General features: G+C 41.0%; 2 protein-coding genes across 6 annotated transcripts; both read right to left on the reverse strand.

The window, feature by feature from the left end:
* Positions 1 to 11,268: 11,268 nt before the first annotated feature.
* LOC121798484 (ATP-dependent DNA helicase Q-like 5) lies at positions 11,269 to 21,107 on the reverse strand. 2 transcript variants are annotated; one of them, XM_042197515.1, is made up of 19 exons: positions 19,939 to 21,107; positions 19,797 to 19,850; positions 19,487 to 19,599; positions 19,152 to 19,364; positions 18,977 to 19,055; positions 18,775 to 18,828; positions 18,593 to 18,667; positions 18,430 to 18,483; positions 18,166 to 18,210; positions 17,958 to 18,052; positions 17,731 to 17,860; positions 17,339 to 17,437; positions 13,567 to 13,622; positions 13,369 to 13,471; positions 13,109 to 13,237; positions 12,507 to 12,676; positions 12,193 to 12,217; positions 12,003 to 12,118; positions 11,269 to 11,917 (listed from the first exon to the last, which is right to left on the reverse strand). In XM_042197515.1, exons 1-19 carry the CDS (start codon positions 21,103 to 21,105, stop codon positions 11,830 to 11,832), a joined length of 2,865 nt encoding a protein of 954 aa, XP_042053449.1. In that variant the 5' UTR covers positions 21,106 to 21,107; the 3' UTR covers positions 11,269 to 11,829. The 2 variants fall into 2 exon arrangements, with proteins under 2 accessions (XP_042053449.1, XP_042053450.1); XM_042197516.1 differs by lacking the exon at positions 17,339 to 17,437.
* A 450-nt stretch (positions 21,108 to 21,557) lies between these two features.
* On the reverse strand, positions 21,558 to 27,769 carry LOC121798485. 4 transcript variants are annotated; one of them, XM_042197517.1, is made up of 8 exons: positions 27,303 to 27,769; positions 26,965 to 27,010; positions 26,677 to 26,874; positions 26,471 to 26,576; positions 26,050 to 26,170; positions 25,212 to 25,943; positions 22,645 to 24,484; positions 21,558 to 22,282 (listed from the first exon to the last, which is right to left on the reverse strand). In XM_042197517.1, exons 3-8 carry the CDS (start codon positions 26,870 to 26,872, stop codon positions 21,864 to 21,866), a joined length of 3,414 nt encoding a protein of 1,137 aa, XP_042053451.1. In that variant the 5' UTR covers positions 26,873 to 26,874; positions 26,965 to 27,010; positions 27,303 to 27,769; the 3' UTR covers positions 21,558 to 21,863. The 4 variants fall into 4 exon arrangements, with proteins under 4 accessions (XP_042053451.1, XP_042053453.1, XP_042053454.1 ...); XM_042197519.1 differs by having other exon boundaries at positions 26,677 to 26,888; XM_042197520.1 differs by lacking the exon at positions 26,965 to 27,010.

Raw genomic sequence — 27,769 nt, forward strand, 5'->3', positions numbered from 1 at the left:
TTGCCCTTCTTATTTGGGGCGCCACGCCCCCGCTCTGCCCCCCCCCTTGAACGAGAGTTTCCGGAGCTCCGATAGTATCAAACACCAAGTCATCTAAGGAGAAACTATCAAACCCCAAGGGCGTTTGGGTCGATGTGTGCGAAGAACCAGTCGAAAAATCAAAACTGGGGCGATAGACATCCCCCGTCGTCGCCGGGGACCCCCCAGAAGTCCACTGTGTAGCCGGTACGACCCCCGGAGTCCCCTGTGTCGGCGGTACCCCCCGGGCATCCATCTGCATCCCGAGTGCCCATCCCGTTGGTGCCCACCCCGGTATCGCCGGAAACCCCCCCCGGTGGACTCCCCCCCGTTGGCATCCCGGAAAACATCTGCTGCCACGGGTACATGTTGTAGTACCCGGGCATCTGACCCCATCCACTTCCCACGGGGATCGATGGAGTTTGTGACCCGCTACTCCCGGAACTAGGCTCGTTGTTGAGATCCATTTCCCGTTGTTGATCTTGTACAGAAATTAAGATAGAGAGAGTACTCGTTAAAACAAGTGGTGCGAATGAAAATGACGAGCAAAGCGCCGAGCGGATCGCCCAGCGCCACGAAACCGCCCAACGCTGCGTGGTTTCTCTCTCCATTCGTCCGTTGGGCGACTGCAATAGACCGCCCAGCGAACCGCCCAGCGCCGGCGCTCGGCTGGGCGGTCGGCTGGGCGCTTTTGTGGATGGTCTTAATTCTTAGGAGCTGTAATTATTAAATTTCTAGGATTTGTAATTTTAATTATTTATGATGTTATATATTAGCATTCAGACCTTAAATTTTGAACTAATCTACTCTTTTAGGGTTCGTTTGATTAGATGAGTAGCAAATACAAATTTTTGAAGGGTTGTGTTGCTAACTTAATGTTTGTGGTAGTGTATATTATGCATAATGGAGTTTGGTTCGTTGAGTTGTGTTGGAACATGTGGGCAACATCAGTGTTTGGTTGGATTAGTTGGAAGTAGGGGTGTGCATTCGGGTTTCGGTTCGGTTTTTTGTCAAAACCGAACCAAAACCGAAAAACCGAATTTAGTTCAAAATCCAAACCGAACCGAACCCGAAAAACCGAAAAACCGAAACCAAAAAACCGAAAACCGAACTTAAAAAACCGAAAAACCCGAACAAAACCGAAAAACCGAAAAACCCGAAAAACTAAATATAATATTAATATATATGTGTGTAATTTATTTTATTTTATATATACTAATAGAATATTTATATATAATATAAAATTAATAATACATATAATATATATAATATAGTAGAATTTATTAAAATAATATACTATATATTATATATAATATAATATATTAAATTAATAGAATATATATAAAATTCGGTTATTCGGTTTTCCGGTTTTTTTCTTCGCCCGAACCGAACCGAACCGAAAAACCGAAATTTTTGTATTTTCAAAACCGAACCGAACCGAAATAACCGAACCGAATTTCAAAATTTCGGTTTGGTTCGGTTCGGATATTCGGTTTCCGGTTTTTATGCTCACCCCTAGTTGGAAGCATGTTTTATTGGTTTGCATGACATATTTATCCCTAACACATTACATTAATTTCCAATTTGCCCTTTATCAAAAGTAGCATTTATAATTTGGATCTACCCCAAATTTTTCACTACCGCCTTCTCTAAAATCTGCTTAGCAGTCCCGCCAAAAGGAGACGCCCAACACCTCTTGGCCGGCAAATAATTACCGTCGAGCACAAGCCGACGTCTTTGACTGGGCACACGACCAAGGTAAATTTGCTTACTAATTCTCGTTGCATTTTTGTATTGCTTAATCAGTCATCGTCGGCTCCGGCGTATGTTCATAAATCGTCACGCCTTCCAAAGTCGTTTATGATTCATTGTCGACTACTGATTACCTTGTGCTCCCTCTGCTATTACTTCAATTTTGGCACATTATTTTTGTTTTTTGTTGGAGATTTTGTAGTCTTAGATCAAATATTCTTGTGTGAATGATGTCTGACTCTCACATACTGCCAGAATCAAAAAGCCACAACCTAAATGGTTAGTTTATGCACTGCAATTAACATGAACTTTAAGGATTAGTAATTGATGAACCTTTTATTGTTGTGAAGGTGGTGTTATTCGTGGTAAATCTGGTGGACTGAAGCCCGACAGGTCTAGGCGCTCATGGTCTCCTCGTGAGCTAACTGTCATTTTATCCGCTTAGATTATCATTTTATAAGGTAAACGTATCATTTTATTAAACAAAAATGTCATTTTATACACCAAAAATACCTATCATTCTATCGGCTGAAAGTATCATTTTATAGGCTGAAAGTATCATTCTATCGGGCAAAAGTATCATTTTATCAGTTTTATGTCATTTTGTCACGTTAAAGTATCATTTTTCAGCTTATATGCAATTTCTCCAGCTAAACTATCATTTTTATAAGCTAACTGTCATTTTATCCGCTTAGATTATCATTTTATAAGGTAAAAGTATCATTTTATTAAACAAAAATGTCATTTTATACACCAAAAATACCTATCATTCTATCGGCTGAAAGTATCATTCTATCGGCTGAAAGTATCATTCTATAGGCTGAAAGTATCATTCTATCGGGCAAATGTATCATTTTATCAGTTTTATGTCATTTTGTCACGTTAAAGTATCATTTTTCAGCTTATATGCAATTTCTCCAGCTAAACTATCATTTTTATAAGCTAACTGTCATTTTATCCGCTTAGATTATCATTTTATAAGGTAAAAGTATCATTTTATTAAACAAAAATGTCATTTTATACACCAAAAATACATATCATACTATCGGCTGAAAGTATCATTCTATCGGCTGAAAGTATAATTCTATAGGCTGAAAGTATCATTCTATCGGGCAAAAGTATTATTTTCCCTGTCCATGCCTGTACACAACTACAACACAGAGCAACCAACAACACTTAAGCATAACTACTTGCATTCATTTGTAACTGTTAGCTTATGCCTTTTATCTACTGGGAGATTCTCATCAAAATTCGAAGTCCTAAAAAATGAAATTTACCACATATTATACACTGCGACTAATCAAACCGCTTTAATGAACATACATTACGCAAACATACTGAGTTATCAACCTTCAAAACATCTTCCTACTAGTCAAATTTTCCCATTCAACCAAGATACAAACCAGATCGGAAAAAATTGTTAATGAAAACGGAAAAATTATTCATTTTATGTACAAATCACAAATAGACATCAAAAACGGGAATAACATAATAGAATTTAGTAACAATCCTAATTACAATTGAACTGTAGAACCTGCACCAAATAAAACACCATATAATTCAAATCTAATCTCATTTGCATGTCTAATCAAATTGGGGGTCATTCATAGATGTTGCAGACAACAACCATCTACCCACGACGGAGAGCGTCGAGCTCGAATGTCTACGCAACAACAAAAATGGTTGGATTTACTGACCTGCATGGAGTTTTCTTTGCAGCTATGGCGTATTTGCTGCGTTTTTGCAGTGGCCTTCGAGCAACAATGAGGATGGAGAGAGAGGGTAAAAGGGGAAGAAGAGGGGGAGTCTTTTTCAAACAATGAAACTCTGTCTCACTAAACCTTCTTTTTTGGGGGTTAGAGTTACCAATTGAATATGGGTAGCTAACATTAATTTCAAACGGGCTGTGTTTTTTCAAACGGGCTTGATAAAAAACAACAAATGCAAACAAACGATGGTTAGAAAGGTCCACGTCAGCATTTTCCATCCTTTTCCTACTCTACTCATCTAATCAAACGAGCCCTTAAGGTCAGTTTTCAGAATCAAATAAAAGGAGAAAATGGAAATTTCTCGAAGCGAGGGAGGTGACTTTACGCCAAAAGACAAGCCGACAACATGTGGGGTCCACCAAACTTACACGGCTCCACACCACTTATCATCCCTTGTGGACCCCACCCCTCAGGTGGGCAGGGCTACGTTCGCTCCCCTCAAATTACCCAATACCCACCTTAATAAGGCCATCCACAATAGGAATAGCCCAGCAATTGCCCAGCCATAGCCTAGCCACAAACTCCTCCTGCCACATCATCAACACTAAAAATCCTCATGCCACATCATAAATAGCCCAGTCATAGCCTAGCCACATCATAAATAGTCCAGCCTCATCAATAGCCACATCACTCAAAATTATATAAAACAAATAATTAACAATCACACAAAATACGCAATTTAATTTACGATACATATACGAGAAAATTCAATAATATTATTAAAATTTAAAAAGTACATTAATTAAAAAAAATTACATAATTAACAAAAAAAACTATTGCCGTGCAGTCCTCCGCGCCCATAACTCTTCAATTAAATCCTTTTGGAGTCGAATATGAGCCTCCGTTTGGCGCATGTCGGCATGTGCTTGGAGGCGGCCGTCTTCATCGTGAGGTACCCCACTCCGTATGTTGGGGGCGGCCACGCCGTGGCTTGGACCGGCTTCATTATCATCGTTGGCCCAATCAGTCAGTTGTCCACCTTCATCTTCGACAATCATGTTGTGCATGATAATACAGGCGTACATTATATCTGCAATGCAGTCGACATGCCACAAACGCGTTGGCCCCTTAACTGCCGCCCATCGAGACTGGAGCACACCAAATGCGCGCTCCACGTCCTTGCGCGCCGACTCCTGCCGTGCCGCAAAGTAGGCCTTCCGCTCATCTGATGCGCATCGGATCGTCTTCACAAAGACTGGCCACCTAGGGTATATCCCATCCGCCAAGTAGTAGCCCATATCATGCCGGTTGCCGTTGGCGACAAAACTGATGGCCGGACCGACACCCTGACACTGCTCGTTGAAAAGTGGCGACGAGTTGAGGAAGTTGAGGTCGTTGTTCGAACCGGCTATCCCAAAATACGCATGCCAAATCCACAGCCGGTAATCAGCTACGGCCTCGAGGATCATCGTGGGATTCTTTCCCTTGTAGCCGGTAGTGTACATCCCCTTCCAGGCGGCGGGGCAGTTCTTCCACTCCCAATGCATACAATCTATGCTGCCTAACATCCCTGGGAACCCATGATGTTCCCCGTGCATCCGCAGCAGATCCCGGCAGTTATCGGGGGTAGGGCTTCGAAGGTACTGATCACCGAATATTTCAATCACGCCCTGACAGAAATACTTCATACACTCCAGGGCAGTCGTCTCACCGATGTGGAGGTACTCGTCCCACATGTCTGCAGCGCCTCCGTAGGCCAACTGCCGGATTGCCGCAGTGCACTTTTGAATAGGAGTGTGGCCGGGTCTGCCAGACGCATCGTGCCTAAAGCGGAAATACAGATATCGTTGCTCCAATCCGTTAACAATACGCATAAACAGGGACCTGCGCATCCTAAAATGGCGCCTAAAAAGGTTGGCGTTGAACCGCGGCTCCTGTGCGAAGTAGTCTTCGTATAGGCGCTGATGTGCAGCTACGTGATCACGATCAATCACCGCTCGGCGGTGTACCACTGGTCGAGGTCGAGGTACCGCCGGCTGCAAGGCCCTCTGCATCCATTGATCAATCTCACGGTTCGTATAGGCCTCTAGCGCTTCGTTCATTATACGCTCGTACTCCTCAGCATCCCCACCACTCCCACCACTACCACCGGCGTTACTCATTTCTAGGTGTTGATCTTGTACAGAAATTAAGATAGAGAGAGTACTCGTTAATACAAGTGGTGCGAATGAAAATGACGGGCAAGTCGCGTATATATAGTGTTTCGGAAACAAAAAAAAATTAAAAATTTGCGCTAGGCGATCCGGACGCTGCAATAGCGCCTAGCGCACCGCCTAGCGCCACGGAACCGCCGAGCGCTAGGCGGTTTTTTTTCGCGAAAATCGCTGGGCGGCTGCAATAGACCGCCTAGCGCCAGCGCTCGGCTAGGCGGTGCGCTAGGCGCTATTGTGGATGCTCTAAGAGCATCCACAATGATAATAGGCCAGCCACAAATTTCTCCTGCCACATCATCCTTACTAAAAACTCCTCCTACCACATCATCAGGACAAACAACTCGACAAGCAATAGGCTAGCCACAATAAATAAAATTATAAAAAATAAAAAATTAACAATCACACAAAATACGGAATTAAATTTACGACATAGATATGGGAAAATTCAATAATAATATTTATCTCGATCCCGATCCCGATCAATCACTGCTATGTGATGTGCAGCTACGTGATCCCGATCAATCACTGCTCGTCGGTGGACAACGGGTGGAGGTCGAGGTACCGCCGGCTGCAAGGCCCTTTGTATCAACCGGTTTATCTCGCGGGACGTATAGGCCTCCAACTCTTCGTTCATTTGCCGTTCGTATTCCTCAGCATCCCCACCACTACCACCACTACTACCACCCGCGTTACTCATTTCACGTTGTTGCTCTTGTACATAAATTAAGATAGAGAGAAAACTCGTTAAAACAAGTGGTGCGAATGAAAATGACGTGCAAATCGCGTATATATAGTGTTTCGAAAAATTAAAAAAAATTGAGCTGGCCGATCGCTCGCCGATCGGGAGCCTGCAATGGTGGTCAGCCGACCGGCGAGCGGATCGGCCAGCGCCCGAAAATCGGCGTTGGGTCGCCGATTTTTTCGCGGAAATGACGCTCACCGATTCCAATGGTTCGGCGAGCGGACCGGCCAGCGTCGGGAATCGGCTAGCCTGTCCGTTCGCCGCCATTGGAGATGCTCTAAACGGCATTGACGGAAAAGGGAATGAGTTAACGTAACAAAAGAGGAGATGTCATCTATTTAGGGAAAGAGGACCACTCCATTTTAGGCATGCAATGTGTGTGATTGTTCACAAGGGCTAGCATTACCTTTCATTTTGTGCCTAGTATTACAGAGAGTTCTTGTTGTTCTTCGTTATTTCATTATCAATAGAAAATCGATTCCCTTGGGTGTCATTTTGGTGTGTTTATGTGGAAATCTGTTCTCTGTTTTGTGATAAATAGGGGAGTTGCTGCTGGAGTTGTTGTTTTGTGATAAAAAAGGTGTCCATATTCCAGTTGTTGCCGCCGCCGTTGATTCTTCACTTAACCCCACTGTTGATACCCCAAATCAGCCCTCACCATTTCTCTCTCGCTTTTCCTGCTCCTCCGATTAGTTGTAACTATTGATTTCTATATCAATTTTTTTTCCTAGGCTTCACGAACTACTGTTATCTTCTCAATTTCAGCGAGGGTCCTTAATTTGGATGGAAATTGCAAGCATTCAAAGTCGATCTGGGGAAGCAGAGCAGCAGCTGCGTATACAAGTTAACTGACAGACAGTTGATAATTAATTTATTTTTCTTTTCCTTTCCTTTTCTATTGTGAGAAATACTATATGAATATGCCACGTAATTATATAAATATGTATTGACGTACTATATAATTATGTTCATTCAATATGATTATCTCATTTTGATTAAATCGATTATGACAATTATATATTGACAAGTTATTACTCTTTGGATCTTATATTTATAGAATGTTTATTTCACTCAGCCCTTAAATTGATTAGATAAATACCATTTTATTCAAAATGTCTAATACGATCACATATCTTAGGAAATCACAATTATTTAGTTATCTTTTATTTCACCATATCTTTTTCATATCTTTGTTTTCTTATTCAATAAGTTAGGTTAATAGTATTCTAGTATTATAAATAGGAGAGTTTGTTATCATTTTATGCAATCAATGAAATACAATATTATTTGAGCCCTAAAGAGTATCACGGTTCTCTCACTTCTGACGCCGCTGCCCGACGGGAAGCCCCGCGCACAGCCGCCCAGATTTATCTGAACTTGATATTGAGCTGCCCGACGGAAAGGTTTCCGCGCACAGCCAAATCTTGCCTCCGCCGATCCTACGATTGGACGCTGGAGAGGTTATCGATCGCCGAGTATCCTCGTCGATCATAGTTAAGGGAAAAGCCCTTAACAACTGGTGCTTTCATCCTGTGTAACTCATGAAATGCTTTAACAACAACAGAAAGGCGTCTTGGGGTGCTTATCGCTCTGATACTTCTCCGAACGGATTTTCGCGTCGACAACAGCTTGTTGTCCTCCGCGATTTTGCAAATTACCAACGCCCGCAGCTTGAGGACAGTGAATTCGAGAGTAGACCCGTGGACGAGACGCGTCCCGATGATTCGGTTGGCCACAAACTGGATCGCTTGATGGAGAAATTTGACAAGTTTGAAGTTTGGAGGGACGAGGCAGATCGACGGTTTGATTATATTGAACCCGCGATCGCTCGCGATGTGGAGCCGCCCTTAGGGTTTGATGACGGCGATTATTGGGTGGACGAGGGTTTTCGCAGGCGAAATCCAGGGGAGAGAGGGTATCAGACACGAAACCCTAACCAGTTTTCTCGCGAGGGCCCAGTGATGGATCGTGGTCGCCGTGACGGGCGAGGCCGTGCTGGTGGTGGCTGGAATCCGCCGGGTACTCTAAATCACCGAGGCAGAGGGAGAGGTTTTGAGCAGCAATTTGCCAGACCAACTTCTTGTTGGGATCCCCCCAGCGATTCCAATCACACGCGTCTGGGTACGACAAAACGGAGCGGGTGAAGATGCAGGCACCCCGTTTCGATGGATCAGATGCGACGAAGTGGGTGTCCAGGGTTCATTACTATTTTGATCACTTGATGATGCCGGAGGCACAACGATTACACTATGCGGTGATGTTATTTGACCCCCCGCTTCAGAGTGGGTGTTTAATTATTGTGCAAATAATGACTTCGTCATGTGGCAAGATTTTTTGGAAGATGTGCGACACCGTTTTGATAGGCAGAGTTTCAAGAATTATTACGGCCTGATCACCAAGCTCACACAAACAGGAACGGTGGAGGAGTACCATGACAAATTCCAAAAATATCTAAATCGGGTTAAGGGAGTCTCCGAATCGGACCTCTTCATTTTATTTGTGGCATGTCTTAAACCAGATTTGCAGGAGCGGCTGAAGCTTCATCGCCCGTCGTCCCTAGCCGCAGTAATGGCTCTCACGTTAGAATTGGCTGACTCCCAAGCAGACAGGGCTTTTCAGCCCCAGCCTTCCGCTGCTACTCGTCGCCCTTGGCAGAACAGGGACAACCGTGGCACAACGGTGACCTCCAACAACCAACCTCCGACTCGGTCTGCACCTGGTACAGGGCCGACATAGGGGAATTCAGGACGGGCTCTGGAGAAGCAGCGCCCCCCTTTAATTCGGGTTTCTCAGGCGGAGAAGGCCGAGCGTTCCCGTCTGGGATTGTGTTGGCATTGCCCCAAAAAATAGGTAATGGGGCACGTGTGTAAACAACGTCTCCTATGTTATGCAGACGAAGATGATGTGTTGGAGGAGCATAGTGACAATCTAGGAAGTTCATTTTTAATGGACTCTAGATTAGAAATAGAGGTGGATGGAGTGGGTGATCATAGTGCATCTAATTTAGATGTGGCTGGTGTAACGAATCAGTCGATTGCCTTGCTTTGTGATAAGCACATAGTAGATGAAGAAGTGCGAGCTATAGAGGTGGATAAAATTGATGCCGATGGTGGTCTTCGTGATTCAAGTAAAATTGCAACATTTGATTTCGATGGTTGTCTTCCGAAGACATCTGTGAAGGGAGTGAATGCGGATACATGGTCCCTCGTGTCTCTTTCAGTACCAGAGAAGCTCCATAATCGGTATAAAGATGAGCTACAGGATGCTCGCGAAGATACTGTTAATGGGTTGAAAGACAAGTCCATATACTCTCGTATGGGTGTGAAGAGGATGGGGGAACTTGATAACAAACCATTTCAGGTTATGATTATGAGGATGCTCGTTGAGGAGGTGTACATCGAATATGCAATAGTAGATCATTGGAGATTGAAACAACATCCGTGCACATTTACATTTGATCCCGGAGGAGATAAATCGCCAAAGCTTCTTCTTTCAGCTCCTCGTTGCTTCGTGGTTTCCACCTTGAGGACAAGGCGGATTTCAACCGTGGGGGAGTTGATACGATCCCATATCTTAGGAAATCACAATTATTTAGTTATATTTTATTTCACCATATCTTTTCCATATCTTTGTTTTCTTATTCAATAGTTAGGTTAATACTGTATTCTAGCATTATAAATAGGAGAGCATGTTATCATTTTATGCAATCAATGAAATACAATATTATTTGAGCCCTAAAGAGTCTCACGGTTCTCTCACTTCTGACGCCGCGGCCCGACGGGAAGCCCGCGCACAGCCGCCCAGATTTATCTGAACTTGATCTTGAGCTGCCCGACGGAAAGGTTTCCGCGCACAGCCAAATCTTGCCTCCGCCGATCCTACGATTGGACGCCGGAGAGGTTATCGATCGCCGAGTATCCTCGTCGATCATAGTTAAGGGAAAAGCCCTTAACAATGTCACTAATGGATGTTAGAATTCTTCCATTACAATTATATCATTGTTGCGTTATCATGCATGTATTGTGATACTATACTATATGTTTATTATAGTAATACATACTTTTTTTTCATTAAGTCATTATGTAAAAACGTAATATAAATATCATGATATTAGTATGATGAAGTTATATTCATAGAAAATATTGCATCAACAATCAATAATTTTTATATTATATTCACAATTCAAACATTGTAAGTACACAATGGAAATATTGCATCATTATTTATCATTGATTACATAAATTAATCCAAAATAAAGTTCAGTTTAGTATTCATTTTTTCAATAACGTCAAATAAATGGATAAAATTATAACACATCAAACTCTGAATTTTATATGAATTTTAAATTTATCATATCAATAACAAAATTTAATGTATAAGATAAAAACTAAACGTATAAAGCAAAACAAAAAATGCTAGTATAAAAGTGTGGTGCTCACTAATTATGCCCTTATAAAGCATGTAACACAGTACTACTAATATCTAATTATCTATTACGGTATGTAGGAGTAGTACTTTTTTGTTGTACTCCACTTTGGTTTTGTCTCAAAAAAAAAATAGGAAGCCAGGATCTTAAACTAGAATTGTGTCTTATTTGGCCAAAAAAAAACTAGGCTACTAAGGGATGCATTGGTGGGTGCCCTAAAGCATCATCCTTGAGTAGGAATTATCACAACATAATCTCAAATATGCATCTTATTCTTTATTGTTCAGTTTGCAAGATTATATATCGAAATTAAATATGCACTATTGTATTTGGTTCATGAGATTGAATCTCACAACTCGAGCCTAGATGGATAATCATGTAATAATTAGTCGTAGTCACACCCTTCAATTAAAATAATCTCACAACTCGATCAAACACTACATCTCATGATTATTTTGTCTAACAAACCAAACAGCGATATATATGGAATTATCCCATGACAGTGGTCGCAACACTAATGTTCCGTCTCCACAGATTTACAAGCATAAAAAGTAAAAGAAAAAAGAGAAAAATACAAGAATGACAGTTCCAAAAGCAGCAATATCACTACAAGAACATTGTATCGACCTACCTTCAGCTTTAAGATGAGACTGGAAATCTTCACTCAGATTGACTGCAATGGTGGAATAAAAGCAGAATCCTCCTTAACTACGCACAAACTCGTTTTACATCACACCCAGTGGTTTCTCCATGACGCGATGATCCCCTGTTTCCGTGGTTCATAATACAACTAAGGATGCTTCAGCAGCTAAGGATAACTCAGTGTGATGCAATGGGCGAACGTGATGGAACCTCATGCTGGAGTTGAGCATCGTTATGACACGATGATCCGTTGTTCTTTGTGGTTGATGACTAGCAAAACCATTAGCAGATCTGGAATTTCAGGTGAAATTTGGGGAGTGAAAAGGTTTATGTCACGTTCTTCCCCACAAAATACACGAGTTCTTCCTTTGCTGCCTCCATTATGGCCCTGAACTCCACATTTGCATATCGTCCCCTGAAATTCAATCAGTTACACCTTGCCAATTTAAAGGAACAGTAAACCATAACCCGTAAAAACATTCTCATTTCCCTAAAATTACCAGAAATGAGTTCTTGACCAAGTAGCAGAAGGAAAGGCTGGACTGCCAAGTCCATGAAAAATCCTTGCAATCGCTCTGGGTGTGAATTTTGCCTGTGCGTTGCTTTGGAGAAAAACCTAATGCAAGATTAAGTATCACCTAATAAACTTCTTTTCCAGCAGGTGTGAAAATCTATGGTTTGGAATTTTACCTTTGTATCTGCTCGCAAAAATCTACTGCAAAATGGAAGCACATTTTTATTAGTTTATTGGTATTAGAATGCTCAATGACATAATTTCCAACTAGAAGCATGATTATTTACATGATGCATATAAGGAATAAAAGATTATGCTTATTCCAGGTTTATGATGAACAATATAACTTGGCATTTAGTTTCATACACTAATCTATCTAGTTAGGCTTATTTGATTTGATAACTTTAGGCAGTTACATATGTACAACTCCAAGCAAAAAAATTTAACATTCTTAAATTATGTGCTGGATTTCAGACAGCTTGTACTCAACCTGTTTTGATCCATCTGAATATGTGTATCAGCATCACAGTCCCCACTGAAGTACTCCTGAATCTTCCTTTGCAAACAAGGTGTATGTTCGTCGTTGTTGCAACCGAGAGCTTTGTCACAAGCTGTTGTGGCAAAGACTGAAGCATTATACACCATGTCTAGCTTCCGTACCTATGTTGAGCCAAGTGCATGTGACATTGGATTGCAATTTAGTAGCGTAGGTATAAACTAGTAAGTATTGGAAAACAAATACAATGATCTCTTTACAAACATATATTGGCCATAATTATTTTCTCACCAAAAGATTGACCAAAAAGATCTCAATATATTCTCAGAAGCACTAAATAACTAGAGAAAACAAGGATCTTATGATTCTTTTGTCTAATTCTTAACACGGAAAAGGAGACTTTTGATTTCATCTGCAGGTTAAGACATTCTATAACAAATAAATTGAAAGCAACCTAATGTTATTACATAATTTAGATAGTAGGTAAATGACATGCATATTTCCATTTCAATAAACCAGTTAATGAATACAAATAGCAAGTGAATAGCAGCAAGACAACACAAACCAACTAATAACATGGGAAAAAGGTCAATCACCTTACAAGTTTCAACCTCCCCAAGCCACTTAGTTAGCTGAGCTGCTAAAGAACAAATATCGTTTGGTACCTCCAAAATTGTATAACAAAATGCTTGATCCTTCAGTTCATATGTTATTTCCCTCTTCATCTGGTCAAGAAATGGGAAATCCGATCATAATAAGTCTACAAGCACATCCACAAAATGTGCAACAAATCCTCAGACCATTAACTGAAACTTAAGAATTTTATAGTACGGAGTACAACTTAAATAATACTAACCTTTAGATTCTGCAAGTGATTTAACAGCTCAGAAGCTTGCATTCTAATGTTATTTGCAACAGAAGGAATGTGAAACACATACTGCCCATCTTTCATCTCAGACCTGTGTAATAAGGTGCATATAATATAACTAAGTGAAAAGAACTTGGAAAACATAATTGCTCCAGTTGTCAGTTTAAGCCATATATTAGTTCTCACTTTTTTAAAATTGCAGCAACTGCAACATCTCTAGCTGCAAGTACTGGTGGTGGAGTCTGCAAATGAAGAAGGATGATGATTCAAGCTAAAAGAAACTAGAGCAAAGATAGGCAGATAATATATGCTTGTTATTGTGAATACCTTTTGTATCTAGAATCTCCTTATTTATCCATTGTTATTAAGCTAGTAGTAACCCTAGCTTTCTACTCCTTATATATAGGAGGGTATCTAGCTGTTAATTTACTACAATTTATTCTTTTCTCCTATATGTGTCCACACTTTACTGCTTCACATGGCACCAGAGTGGGTATCGATTTTTCATTTTTTTGCGCTGCAATCCTCTCTGTCCTTGTGATACGAGCCTTCATCTAGTTAGATATATTAGGGATTTGAATATCTTTCAATATATTATTTTCTTGTTTGGTAAGTTAGGGTTTAGTAGTATAAATAGAGCCTTCATGTAATCATTCGATCATCTATGAAATATTATACATTGGCTCAATAGCTTTACAAACAAGAAACAATCCCTTCAGGCTGCCGACGAGAATCCTCTCGCGCTCAGCCGCCCTTCTGTCGTCCACGTCGCCGACCCAAGCGTTGGGCGCTCGACTTCGACGTCAACCGTTTCTTGATTTTGTGTGTGGATTTCAACTTAAGGATCTGAATCCTTAACAACTGGTGCTTTCATCCAGAGCTCAGCATCCTCCGTCTGCGTTCATCCATATCCCTTCTTCAACAACTCTTCAACAAAAAAAAAAGAAAAAAAAACCATCGAACAGCAGCACAAAAATTCCTATTGTATATACATACCCTTCTTTTTTCATCTTGATCTCATGCCTCCTCGAACGAACCCCGGAGTTGGACGGAGGGTTCAAGAACTCTCCATGGACGGCAACACTCAAGTGTTGATTGGTGACACATCGCGGCGTTTTCCGGCGGGCGGCCGACGCAGCGAGAGCAACCCACGGCTGCCCCATCGCGATACACCGAAGGGCAGCAAAGTACAGCGCGCCGCTGCAGGGGCGGGCGATCTTTCGCCCCAAGACTGGAATTTGATCATGGCACGTTTCGACCGATTGGAATTCCGGTTGAATTCGACGGAGAGGCGCTTTGATAAACTGGAGACACCGCGCGCTCTCGATCCAGACCCGCCTTATTTTTGGGACGAGGCGAATGTGGAGGGATATCGTTCGCAAGGTGATGTTTGGGATGCCGACGAGGATGTCCCCCGATTTTTCAACCACAGTCGGCGTGACCGGGATGGGGATGTCCCCCGACGTAGGGGCGCTGCTCGCGACACACATAGGCGAGAGGGCAGCTTCGCGCCTCAGGGTGTAGCAACTGACCCCTATAGTTATCGACCGCGTTCGAGTTGGGATAGACCGGAGGAACGCTACCAACATGAACTCGATAGGGGCCAAGACCGTGCGTGGAGCTATCCGCCAGATTGCCCGAGAATACCACGGTCCTATTTTAGTCGAAACTCTTATGTGCAGCGCCGATGTTCCACCACGGACCACTACTCATGGCTCGACCAGCAGCCCTCAACTGGCTGGCCACCGCCACCACCATGCCGGTATCCGCCGCGTCATCTATATTCAGCAGCACTGCCTGTCCCAAGCTCAATGAGAAAAGATGAAGCTTTTCTTTCGAGATCTATATCATATGATAGGGATGAAAGTGAAGATCTATATTGCGAGATGATGTCATCTTTCTCTCATAATAGTTCTCTGCGGAAGGTCGACCGGTGCTCGAAGACGGGTTCGGCTCCTGAGATGAAAGCTATTCGCGAGGCTTGTTCGCTTCGGAGCCGGAGTGGGACAGATTCACTAGTTAGTGAAAACGAGTTCTCACATACACATTCGTCGAGGTACGCTTCGTTTACGAATGAGATGAGGGAACAAGAAGAAGAAATGAGTGATTTACCACGTTTGGAAGCTCATATGGAACATTCATTTGATAATGCTAAAGATTTCAATTATTCTTTTAAGAATGAGATGGTGGAGGAGCATAGTGACAATCCGGGAAGTTCATTTTTCATGGCCTCCAGATTAGAAATAGAGGTGGACGCAGTGGGTGATCATGGTGCATCTAATTTAGATGTGGCTGGCGTAACGAATCAGCCGATTGCCTTGCGTTGTGATAAGTACGGAGTAGAGGAGGATCAAGATGCGAGCCCCGAAAGCCCCCGAGTTTCATCCTTGAACGATATAACACCAACGCCACTGCCTGCTGTTGCATTCTTGAGAATTTGCAATCCTGTGGTGCAAGAAGATATTAGGAAAAATTTGGTGTATGTGGCAGAAGTGTGTGGCACGTTGGGAGCCGCCTATTCTTTCTTTAGACAGAAGAAGATCACAAGCGGTAGAGCCAAGGATAGGGAATTTAATTGCTATGAAAACTTGGGACTTCTCCAACTATATTTACACGTTTCGGATGCAGAAGTGTCCCAATGGAGATGCCCACCTTTTGACGACCATATTCGTCCGCTTTTGTTGATTTTTGGTGGAGGTGAGGAAGGGAGAAGATCAGTTGTTCGGTATGTGTTTGATCCAGGAGGAGACGCCTCGCCAAGCTTTTTCTTTCAACTCTTGTCCGTGGCTCGTGGTTCCCACCTTGAGGACAAGGTGGATTTTAACCGTGGGGGAGTTGATACGAGCCTTCATCTAGTTAGATATATTAGGGATTTGAATATCTTTCAATATATTATTTTCTTGTTTGGTAAGTTAGGGTTTAGTAGTATAAATAGAGCCTTCATGTAATCATTCGATCATCTATGAAATATTATACATTGGCTCAATAGCTTTACAAACAAGAAACAATCCCTTCAGGCTGCCGACGAGAATCCTCTCGCGCTCAGCCGCCCTTCTGTCGTCTACGTCGCCGACCCAAGCGTTGGGCGCTCGACTTCGACGTCAACCGTTTCTTGATTTTGTGTGTGGATTTCACGTTAAGGATCTGAATCCTTAACACCTTGTTGCTGGGATGCTGTTGTTCTAGTCATGGATAACGCATATATTAGGGAGGAAACTTAGTAACTTGGTGAAGTAAGAAACAACACACGATTGCTAGATCTTCTGTCAGAGGTTGAGAACAGAACTATGGCTCATACTTCTACTAAGATGATTGGGATAAAGAATTCGTGTGAGGTATAGGGGGTTACTTTCAAAGAATCTTGACCTAACCAAGTAGCTATCTATATTGCAAATAACCCAGTATTTCATGAGAGGACCAAAAAATTAAGGTTGTCTGACATTTTATTTATGAGTGTATTGAGCGGCCAGATCATTGCTACTCCATTCACTTCTTCGTCCAAATAGATTGTTGATATCTTAACTAAACCGTTGATAGGGAAATGCTATCAGATCTTTGTACTGGACATGATTGATATCCTCCAGCTTGAGGGGAATAATGTATAATATCTTTTGTATCTAGGTTTTCTTTATTTATCAGCTGAAATTAAGGAATAACTTTAACCTAATAGTAATCCTAGCTTTCTGCTCTCTCTATATATAGGAATCTCACTAACTGTGAATATACACTTTATTATTTTCTCCTTTCTGTCTACACTTAACAGCTTCACATTTGCATGTGATGAACTCTTACCAAAATTAGTTGGGATGTAGATATATTTCTATGGGTGATTCTAACAAGAAGAGATAACAGACATGGGATAGTTACATAGAAACTATAATTGCATATAAGAGTTGAGAGCATAACCACATGATCCGCTTGTGTGTAATTGCTTTTGGGAAAAGGTTAGGCTACACACCTGGTGGAAATTTAAGACACAAGTTACATTTATTTGCGGAAGCAATTTCACATAACGTACTTCACCCAACTCCAACTGCGTCAGAATGGTTAAAATTACCTACAAACAAGGAAAAGGTTAATGGTAATCGTCCTAATATTGAGCCAAATAAGAGTGGTAGAATCAGTTTTCAAATCATTTTTTAACTTCCAAACTCAGGGATTGGTATCACTGGAACTTATCACAGATTAACATATTAGCAAATAGCAATATCAATTTGTTCACTAAAGCCATAGACAATTCCCAAGGATCGGAAAATTAGCTTTTCTTTAAATTCTCAATAGTGCAGATGTAGACAGGGATTTGCGAGCAAGAATAGACAAACTTGTAGTAAAAACAGCTATATGAATGACCTCTTCTTTCATGTCAAATTTACGACATGCTGATTCTTTGACTATCGAACATGTTTCTTCCCCTGAAGGTCTGTCACTTGTGAAAATTTGACAGAGTAACTTGTTGATAGTATATTCATCTACACCATCACTGATCATTGAGTAATAGAATATATGTTAGTAAATCTAGACAAGAAACTATAGGAAAGGGAGGAACTGGCCTCAAAATAGTCTAGTCAATTAATTACCTGTGCATTAAACTACGAAGTTTGATATATGTGGCATCATCAAAGAGAAGGTGACAATAAGATAATCTACCATCACGCCCAGCACGACCAATTTCCTAACACAATAATGTGGTTTTACTTCTAGCAGCTTGACAGTAAACTCATCATTCAACTAAATTAGTAGGGGAAGACTATCGGTGTTTACAAGATATAAATGTGAATAGTTTACCTGAACATACTCTTCCAAGCTTTCTGGTAAACTATAATGAATCACCTGTGGTAGGACAATTAGAGAGTTAGTAAAATAATCATAAGTGTGGCTATAATGTAAAATGCGCCGAGAGGAACTATCTGCGTCCATGTATAAGTTACTACAGAATGACCATAAAGATCACAATGGTTCAATATCACTACTCACTACAGTCATGACTTATGACTTATACGTGAAGTAGAATCAAATGTAAGGAAAAACAATGACAGAACATTCTCTTACAGCTCCAACATCACTTTTATCAAGTCCCATCCCGAATGCTACGGTTGCAACAACCTTCCATAAACAGAAACATACAAGTCAATAGACCTAAAAAAATTGTATAAAATATGAAACCTAGACACCCTAAAAGACCAAGCTAGTCAAGAATAATCAAACTTCTTACCACTTTAATCTTGTTTGAACAGAACAAATCCTGTACACGACTCCTATCTTTTGCAGGAATACCACTATGGTAACTCTGCACGTAAAAATAATGAATTCATTTGAACAAAAATAATAATTAAAACAATGTCCAGAAGCAGCTTGGTCTTTCAACCAAATGAAGCCTGCAAATAAAACACTAACCCTCGCTGAGATATTGTTATCACAAAGATACTTGCTTATCATGTCAGTTTCAGACTGCAGAAAAAATTGAGCGAAAGGAGTTACATAAAGGCCAATAAGCACAATTTATAATAATATATGTCTACTGAAGTTAACTCGGTAGCATTTGGTATTGAAAGTGTGAACTCATGGCTATACATAAAATATTTAAGGAAAAGTATACCTGAAATTTGCAGTAAACAATGGTGCTTTTAATATTTGAAAAAGGTGAAGATTTAAACAGCGCCATCAAATCTTTCATCCTGCAAAGTGGTTGAAATATGTTGATACCAAATTCAAAACTAACATTAAGTTTCCCGAATCAGACATTGGTTTAGCTAGAGTGTGCATGCACAGACCTATTCCCACTTTTAGAAACTGACAGATATAGATTTTCCCTCAACTTGGTTGACCGGATAAGGTTTGTAGGGGGAATCTCTAAAGCATGCATCACGTCACACAAGGTTTTATTTGTTGCAGTTGCAGTCATTGCAAGAATGCACCCAGCACTAAGCTTACCACGCAGCAAAGAGGCTCTAAGCCTCATATATGAAGGTCGAAAATTGTGTGACCTGCCAAAATATATCAAGTATTTAAAGTATTCTACTACCAATGAGTCAGAAAAGGGCACCAAACAAGATTAGAAAAGGTAATGTGTGAGTGTAAAAGAGAAAATACGCAAATGTGCACTCACCACTCTGAAACACAATGGGCCTCATCAACAACAACAGTAGATAACACCGAAGAGCCATAAAAGATAGAAATAAAATCCGCATTTAAAAACCTCTCTGGCGAAACAAAAAGGACCTACAGCATGAGTAAAACAGAAGTAAAGTATCATCTTGTTGAAATATGACTCAAATATGTTGAGAAAATGTTAATACAAAATTGAGTTTTGATTGCAGATGTTCATATATGCAAATTAATTCAAAATATAGAGCATTGGAGATAGTGTGCAGAGAGCTTGGGGTGGGGCTCAGAGGCTACCAAGGGCATAAATAAACCTTAATGGAACCTTCTTGCAGCAACCGGAGTGTTTCTGAAGCCTCTTCCATTGTCTAAACAACAGCCAAGATAGATAGAAAAATCAATTAATCGGTAATGCAAATGCAAAGCACATAGTTATAACACAGAGACAAAAGCAACCTGACTGCTGCACAAGAGGCCACCTCGAATCACTGGAGGCAAATGCTTAAGCTGATCAATCATCAAAGCTACTAAAGGGCTGACCACAAGTGTGATCCCTGGCAACACCAATGCCGGTAACTGGTAACACAAGGACTTGCCCGCACCAGTCGGCAAGACCAGCATAGTGGACTTGCCAGAAAGTACCATCTTTATAGCCTCTAACTGCCCATCCCTAAATGAGTCATAACCATGTGTAAGCTTCAACAACTTCAGCAAATTATCATCCGATGCATCGTCTCTCACTCTCATCACAGCCTCTTCAATTGACCCAGCATCAACATTCAACGTTTTCTGCCCCATTCCAATATCCACCACCAATCCCTCTTCATCAAAAACACAATTTTCTTCTTCTCCCCCTCCTCCACCTTTCTCACTTCGCTTGCTTCGTCTAAAATTTTTCCGATACTTATTGGAAGAAGAAGAACCAAAACCAGTCCTCTTATTCTTAAACTTGAACTTTTTCCTGCCATAGCCGTTGATATTAAGCTTCACAAAATTCCCTTCACTACCACATTTAACCTTTTTGTCTATAACAGTATCAGAATTACTACCTCCAATCACACCAAGATTTTTCCGCATTCTTTTCACCATCGAATCCTCCCCAATGACCTCCTTTTTTACTGCCTCTACGGGAGTAGCACTTTCAACCGAAGTCCTACTTTTCATCTCAACTGCATTATCAGCCTCAAAGTTGAGATTCTTATCCTGAGCTTTCAAGAAAGACGCAAACTTGGAAGCACAGTGGCCACCATGAAGGAGTCCATCGGAGGCACCCTTGCCATTTTGTAGGTTGCCTTTCTTAATTTGGAATGGCAGGTTGGAGAGGATAGGAGTGATTGGCGGGCTGGATCGTGAAGGATCCGGTTCCGGGTGTGGGTCTGGGACCGCCTGTGGAAGTGGGTTTGATTTTTTCCTGGAGATTACGGGCTGAAGAAATGTTCTTGCAGTGGTTGAGGTGGAGATAGGGGTTTTGGTTCTTGATTTGGAGGAGGAGAGAAGAGCAGCGCGCCGCGACGCTGACCGCGTAGGGAGCGGCGCATGTGGCGGAGAATTAGGCTGTGTGGCAGAGATGTGAGAGGCGCCGGAGTCTGAATCGGACTCCATAGGAGCAGTGGGGGGCAACATGATTTTCCCGCCGATTTTGTAAGCGGCTGCTTTAGCTATAAGGGTGTTTTTGTCAATATGTGGCGCACTTGGGTCAAACCCGATCCGAACTCGCTCGACCCAGACTAATTTTTTTTATTTGCTGATTATAGAAAGCGATTGGCAGAGATGCACATTTTCGAAATAGAGATTTTTTAAATAATATGAATATTAATGTGCAATTAATGAGACTCCCTTTATTAGAAAGAAAAAAAATATCAAAAATATAAATAGATTATTCTTATGAAAGTGACAAAAATGACAGGAATGTCTATTTTGAAAATAGAGAAAATATATATTGTTATAGGATGGAAGAAGTATATATATATTTTTCACCCCACATTTGCTCAAATAGAGGTGTATGAACATTTATTTGAAAAACGAAAAAATATTAATTTCCATTTTTCACCTTCGTCTTTATTAATAAAATGGCATTACAAACAAAACAAATAGCACTAATTATGAGTAATTATACAGTGGTACAACTTACAAGTGCTACAATTACAATGGCCAAGAATAATTGTCAATGTTCTGACTTCTAAAGCCCTAGAACAAAAGAATTTACGGATTTCACCTTCTATCAACGTATACCAAGAATAAGAATTACCCACCTATTATCAGCCAACGTAATAAAAATTACAACTTTACAAAAGGGATTGCCTCTAAATATCATATTCTTAGGCAACAATTAGAATCAACAAAAACAAATCGACTAAACACACGTCGTTACCATCTCCAGCTTACATGATGGTGCAGTTGCACTTGGACTCCAGTTTCGGAGGAGGATGCGTGGCGCCGCCCTTGCTAGGAGATCTCACAATGCGCGGACTACATTTTTCTTCCATTTCCGGAGTCACAGGCCGTGGCTTTGTCTCCGTCTCCAATCTTCTTTGACGAGCTTTCTGGGACTTGGAACTGCGTTTCCCCAGTGGCCTTGAACGCATCTCCCTTCTGTCGGGATTGGGTTTGCCAACAACTGTCACTGTTGGTCTAGCGACTTCCAATAATGAGTTCTCCTTCTCTATGGCTATGTTTGCAGCTTCGTATGCCAGATTGTGGACAATCGAGCTGCAGAAGAGGATTGTGTCTGTTGCTTCCTCGAGGGTCAGGCTTCTAGATTTTGCTCCAACAATGTCTTCTAGTACAATAGTAGAATCTTCTGAAATTCACAGAAGTTAGAGATACCATTAATATGCAAATCCGGTTAAGCTTATGTACAAATATAAATGAGAATATAACTGCAATCTTCATGTGTCTGAAGCTAAAATAAGCAAGACACAAGGAAGTAGAAGCTATGCACAACCAAACACTCTGGGAATTTTTCAAAGAAACACAAGTTTTTTTTTACTGAAAGTACAAATATCAAGTATGAAAGATAAGGAATAAAGACATATCCAGTCGGTACAATTTAGAAGTCTTATAATATTCATATGACCAGTTTGGCACCGAAAAGAAGCTCAAGCATAAAGAGAGGAAGACTAAGATAAAACACATAACATTTAGAATGTAAGATGCACGTACCAAGGAAGCAATTTACAGGAACAGATATATCTAATTCTTCTGAAGTCTCACTCATAATACCATTCTGTTCCACTGAGACACAAGGCTCCACTAATTCATCAGTCCATGTTTTTGAATTTGTGGAATCAGCGTCAGATTGTGAGTCACAAGATACAATACCAGAATTCTGAATATCCATTTCAGATATATCATTCAAAGAACCCAGATCTGGAACTTCTGTGACATCCACAATGTCATTACAAGAGCTTTGCATGTCTTCCCCTCGGGTAGCAGTCTGCAACTGTGTAGATGTTGTTTCTTCATTACTGAACTCGCTTGTCAGGTTTTCACCACTCTCCTGTGATACTGGCTCTTCCAAAGCCAGCAGTGACTCCGGTGGACTACCTCCTGAATGGGAATTCATCAAATCACTCGCTAATTCTGCATCATCCTTGAATGTTAGACTTCTTTCTAAATCCGTGCATGTACTTTCTGCTTCTTTTTCGGGAAGCAGTGACTGTTTAGGAGGATCAGCATATGTTACTCCACTAACCTCCGTATCTTTGTTGGAAGACACTAGCTCAAAACTCTCTCCTAGGCAACTTGGTGTTGTACTTGGGACCTGGGATCCAAGAGCTGATGCACCAGACATAGAGGAGACGGAGCGTTTGTGCTTTGTAGAAATTTCATATCTGTGATTTTCAATATCAGACCTCCGGCCACTTGATTGTCGATGAATGCGTGCCTCACTTTGCCTAGAAGATCCCAGATCAATGGAGGATGATACAGATGTATTACTGTACCCCCCAGAGCTTCTCATACTATTAACACTATCCCTCACATACGAGAAATCATCATAACAAATGTTACTTGCGGTGAAACTCCTGCTTTGAAAGAGATGTCCTTTACTGCTACTTGATTTCTTCAGAAGTAATGATATACCTGTACCTTCTGAAACATCAGCTTCTGAAGTTGAACAGATACCAGACTGGTGCAATTGTTGGTTGCCACAATCCACAGCTCTAACTATCTCTTGCTGGCTGGTGACCATAAGCTCCCTCTTCTCAGATTGCAATACTTCATGATCCATGCATGGCTCGTTCTTTGACTGTTGATCATCAATTGCAGTAGAGTCAAGGTGGTGCATTTCTGTTTCACCAGCACCCCTAACTGGTACCAATTCTTGAACTGTGACAGATTGGTCCAAAACCTCAAGCCATCCACACTCTTCATCATGAACAAAGTCTTCTGCAATTTCCTTATCTTTCTTTACTGTTTTCACTAGGAGGCTTGCCATTGGATTTATTTTCAAACTACTGCACTCCAGACAGAACCATAGGTCACCTTCCCTTGCCAATTCACTTGAAGGAAACCTGTCACTGCATCCAGAGCATATTTCCATATCTGACGTCCCATCAACACCGGAATTGTCATATTTCCCATCTGAGACTACATCAGCAGAAGCCATAGCTGGGCTAGTTTCAAGTTGGCTGCTACTCTCGGTAGTATTTAAACAAGAAATAACTCTAGCAGGGCTATCATTTTCCTCATCCTGATAACCAGGTACCTCAAATGCTTCACTTATAGCATCAGCATGATCCATGAAAAATACTTCATCATGCATTGTTGGGTATCGTCCCTTCACAAAGTTGCTGGTCACCTCATCCTGGTTTGGCTCATTTTCTTCAGTATCAAGTGCCCCACTCGTTCCTTGATCAGAACTGGCATTACTGCTAGTTGTGATTGAAGAATTTCTTGATGTCAGAGCACGCTGATGTGTACTTGCTTTCCCTGCAGAGAATGTAGAACTGGGTACACTGGACAGCAGGGGTCTAAACATATTCTGAGGAACCTTCCTATCCTGCACATAGAATATCAGATAAAGATAGTATGAATAATTTGTACATAATCAGTCATGATAAGTTCAATAATCATAGCCTGCCTCACTTGGAAGTAGCAGGTTCTTATGTCTTACCATTATAGAGATGCTGAACTCTTTCTACTACTAATATGTTTATTATGTTTCAAATGTAATAAACATGCAAAGTAATCTGTTCAGTTTAGGAGATAACAAGTCCTAATAATTAATACTCCGTGCAGGGATGTGCCTGGTTGAGTTTGTATAATCCTAATTACAAACACTACTCTTATATAGGTTCTTGCCACATATACTTCTTAAAGATTTTGGCCATGTATTTTTCTAGTCAGGTCAGCTATATAGGTGGATATTTTTGTTATGTAAGTTGAAACCTCTTTCTGGAGCAAATAAAATAATCCATCTAACTCGATAAAAGCATGTTGTGTAGGTACCAGTAGAATAAACAATTTTTTGCGAACCAACTGAATGAAGCCAGCCTTAAAGTTGATAAGTTTAGCAATGTATTAATTAAATATTGTTATATTCCAAATTATAACACATGAGCAACCAAAATTGATTTCTTACAAGACCCACGTTTCAATGAGGAAAAAGAAGGTCTAGAAGCAAGAGCTTGAAAGCAGTTGAATAAATAATAGAATCTAGAATAGTAGGCTTCCATATTCCATCCATCAGCAAAGGAAAAGTAGGATAAAAGAAGAAAGATGTTTACCATTTGTCGAAGTGCCAAGTCAAAGGATCTTTTGGGAGCAGAATTTGACAAAGTTTTGGTTGGTTTCTTGGAAAGCCCCATAGTCTTGCTTTTTGGTGAAGTACCTATGCTTCTTGGATATGAGCTGTCAGAGGTGTTGATAGGAACGGATTGTAGTGAGTCCACATCATCATCACCAGATGATGCAACTGAACCTCTGCTGTAGGAACTAAATTGATCCCTTTCACGACTATGGGATGAACCGACACTTCTTGAGGCAGTTGGGGACATAGACTGTCTAGCAGATCTGGACCCATTTCTCGATGCTGGTGAGGAACCTCTGACATATGATGCTGGCCTATCAGCCAGTGAGGTGCGAAGATTAGGAGGTGCCTCTAAGGAAAATCCAGGGATGTTAGATTGCCATGCTTTTATTTTAGGTGAAGCAGAGTTACCCTGACTTGTCTTGACAGGAGAGGCACCTCTCACCCTTGAAGGTGCAGTAGCACCAGTTGAACCTGTGCTCATTCTCCTAGGTGTTGGTGTTCTAGTCCTTGGAGCAGGTATTTGCTTACTTGGTGTGGGAGACTGTCCCCTTGATGGAGAAGAATGTCTCAAAGCAGGAGGTGGACTAGAATGAGTGGCAGAAAATGGTCTGCTTCCAGACTGCAACGTACTAGTACCAGATCGAGGAGATGGACTAAGGCGACGAGGACTCGCACTAGTCCTGCTACTCTTGTAACCCTTCTCCATCTAAAATTGAACATATTCAGAAACCATTTGCAGACATCAATAAGAAATTACAAGAAAAGATGGGACATTTATAAGATCATTGCTGTTTCTATATTTAATATCTTACCGTGGATGATCGCGAGATTGTAATAGGTTGACTCCTGGGCCTGCCCCTGGGAGCAAGACTAACTGCTGGTGCCTCATCATCCAAAGAAGGAAATAGAGGAGTTTCAGGAGGGGTTATTAACCTATAAGGGCAACATGTATTAGTCAAAAACAAATAAAAGGTAGCAATATAGGCAAAAAATCATTAACACCATACAGCATTGAATAACTTTCACATATAAATCAGCATGGATCTATTTATAAATTATCTTCATTTAATCTTTATACAATTCAATAGCACTTCTATTTTCCGAAGTGATTACAGAAAGAGAACAAAAAAAGAAAGAATCTGAACTAACTTGACTAAGCTACACAAGCCTTTCCAAAACATAAGAACTAGAAACTCGGTTAAGGAAAAAATTCATAAGCAACGAAAAACCAACCAGTCATAATCATTTTTATCTCCTGCATTGAGCAGGTCACTACTCTCCCCTCGAGCAGGAATGGATATTCCAAGCTTGTAATCGGAGAAGTGCCTCGCCCTTGTTGCTGTCAAACATAAAATGGTGAATAACGACATTGTCAGCAAGGGCACTTAACACAGGTAATGCACACTTCACTATTGCCAGAACAGGACTGGAGAACTTACAAAACATGTCATCAAAGTCATCATTCGTCTGAAGCAAGAAATTATTTGTTTCTTTGTTCTGCACTTCATTAAACAGAGCAAGATCATCATCCTTCTCTTGAAAGAGAATCCCACTCTCAAGACTGCGGCCTCTCTTGTGATTCTCTGCCTTCATCCCCCTCCCAGGGGAAACTCTAAGGGCAGGCGATGGAGGCATATCTGAAACTCTTAAACTTAGTACACCCTACAGAATCTCAATCAAATCCTCAAAAAAACTTAAACCTAAAACTACACATTTATGAAACTCACAGAAACTAGTCAGCTGCCGAACTATGAAGCTCAACTTCCTTCCACGCTGCCATAAAAAGCAAATCCCACTTCACATTCTCATCAAATTCCAGAAAAATACAATCTTCTTTGACATATACAGTCATGTAATGATACATAAGAGCCGGATCAAATTGGTCAATTATTCATCCACTTCCCAAAACCCCAACCCAAATCACAGATTAAAACAAATTTCACTTAAAAATCCTAAACCAATTGTAAAGCCACTCCAACTTAGAAAATGCTTACTCAAATTCACACACTACGGGCAAAATCCAATGTGTGAAACATGTGCACAGTGTTGTTCATTGTACACTTACCCCTTGAGAGCTCAAATCTATCCTGCAAAAACCCTCGAAATTTTCTGAAGCAAGAGCAATAAAGTTGGGTGGATCTACAGAGGGTTGAGTAGATCAAAAGAAATCAGAGATCAGAAAAAGTAATGCCTAGAGCACCCTAAGAATAGAAGGTGAAGAACAGGAAAAAGCAAAAGATGTAGAAAGGGTGTAATTATGGTTCACGTGAGAGGTGGATTGTGAAGTGAGAAAGGGAAATGTGCAGCAGGCAGCACCACCACCACCACACCACAACAGCAGAAGCGAAAGAAAAATCAAAATGAAAAAGAAAAGCAGGTAAGATCAAAAATTATCCTTGTTTATGTTTTTCGCCTCTAATAATAGTAAATCACAAAAACACCATTATTAATGGAGCTTTTCTTTACTATGTTCGCAGTCACTCTCAGTTACATTGGATATTCTCCATAAGTTTACCAGTTCATCTGTCTCTC

Source organism: Salvia splendens, chromosome 4, assembly GCF_004379255.2.
Source record: "Salvia splendens isolate huo1 chromosome 4, SspV2, whole genome shotgun sequence".
NCBI classification, from domain to species: domain Eukaryota; kingdom Viridiplantae; phylum Streptophyta; class Magnoliopsida; order Lamiales; family Lamiaceae; genus Salvia; species Salvia splendens.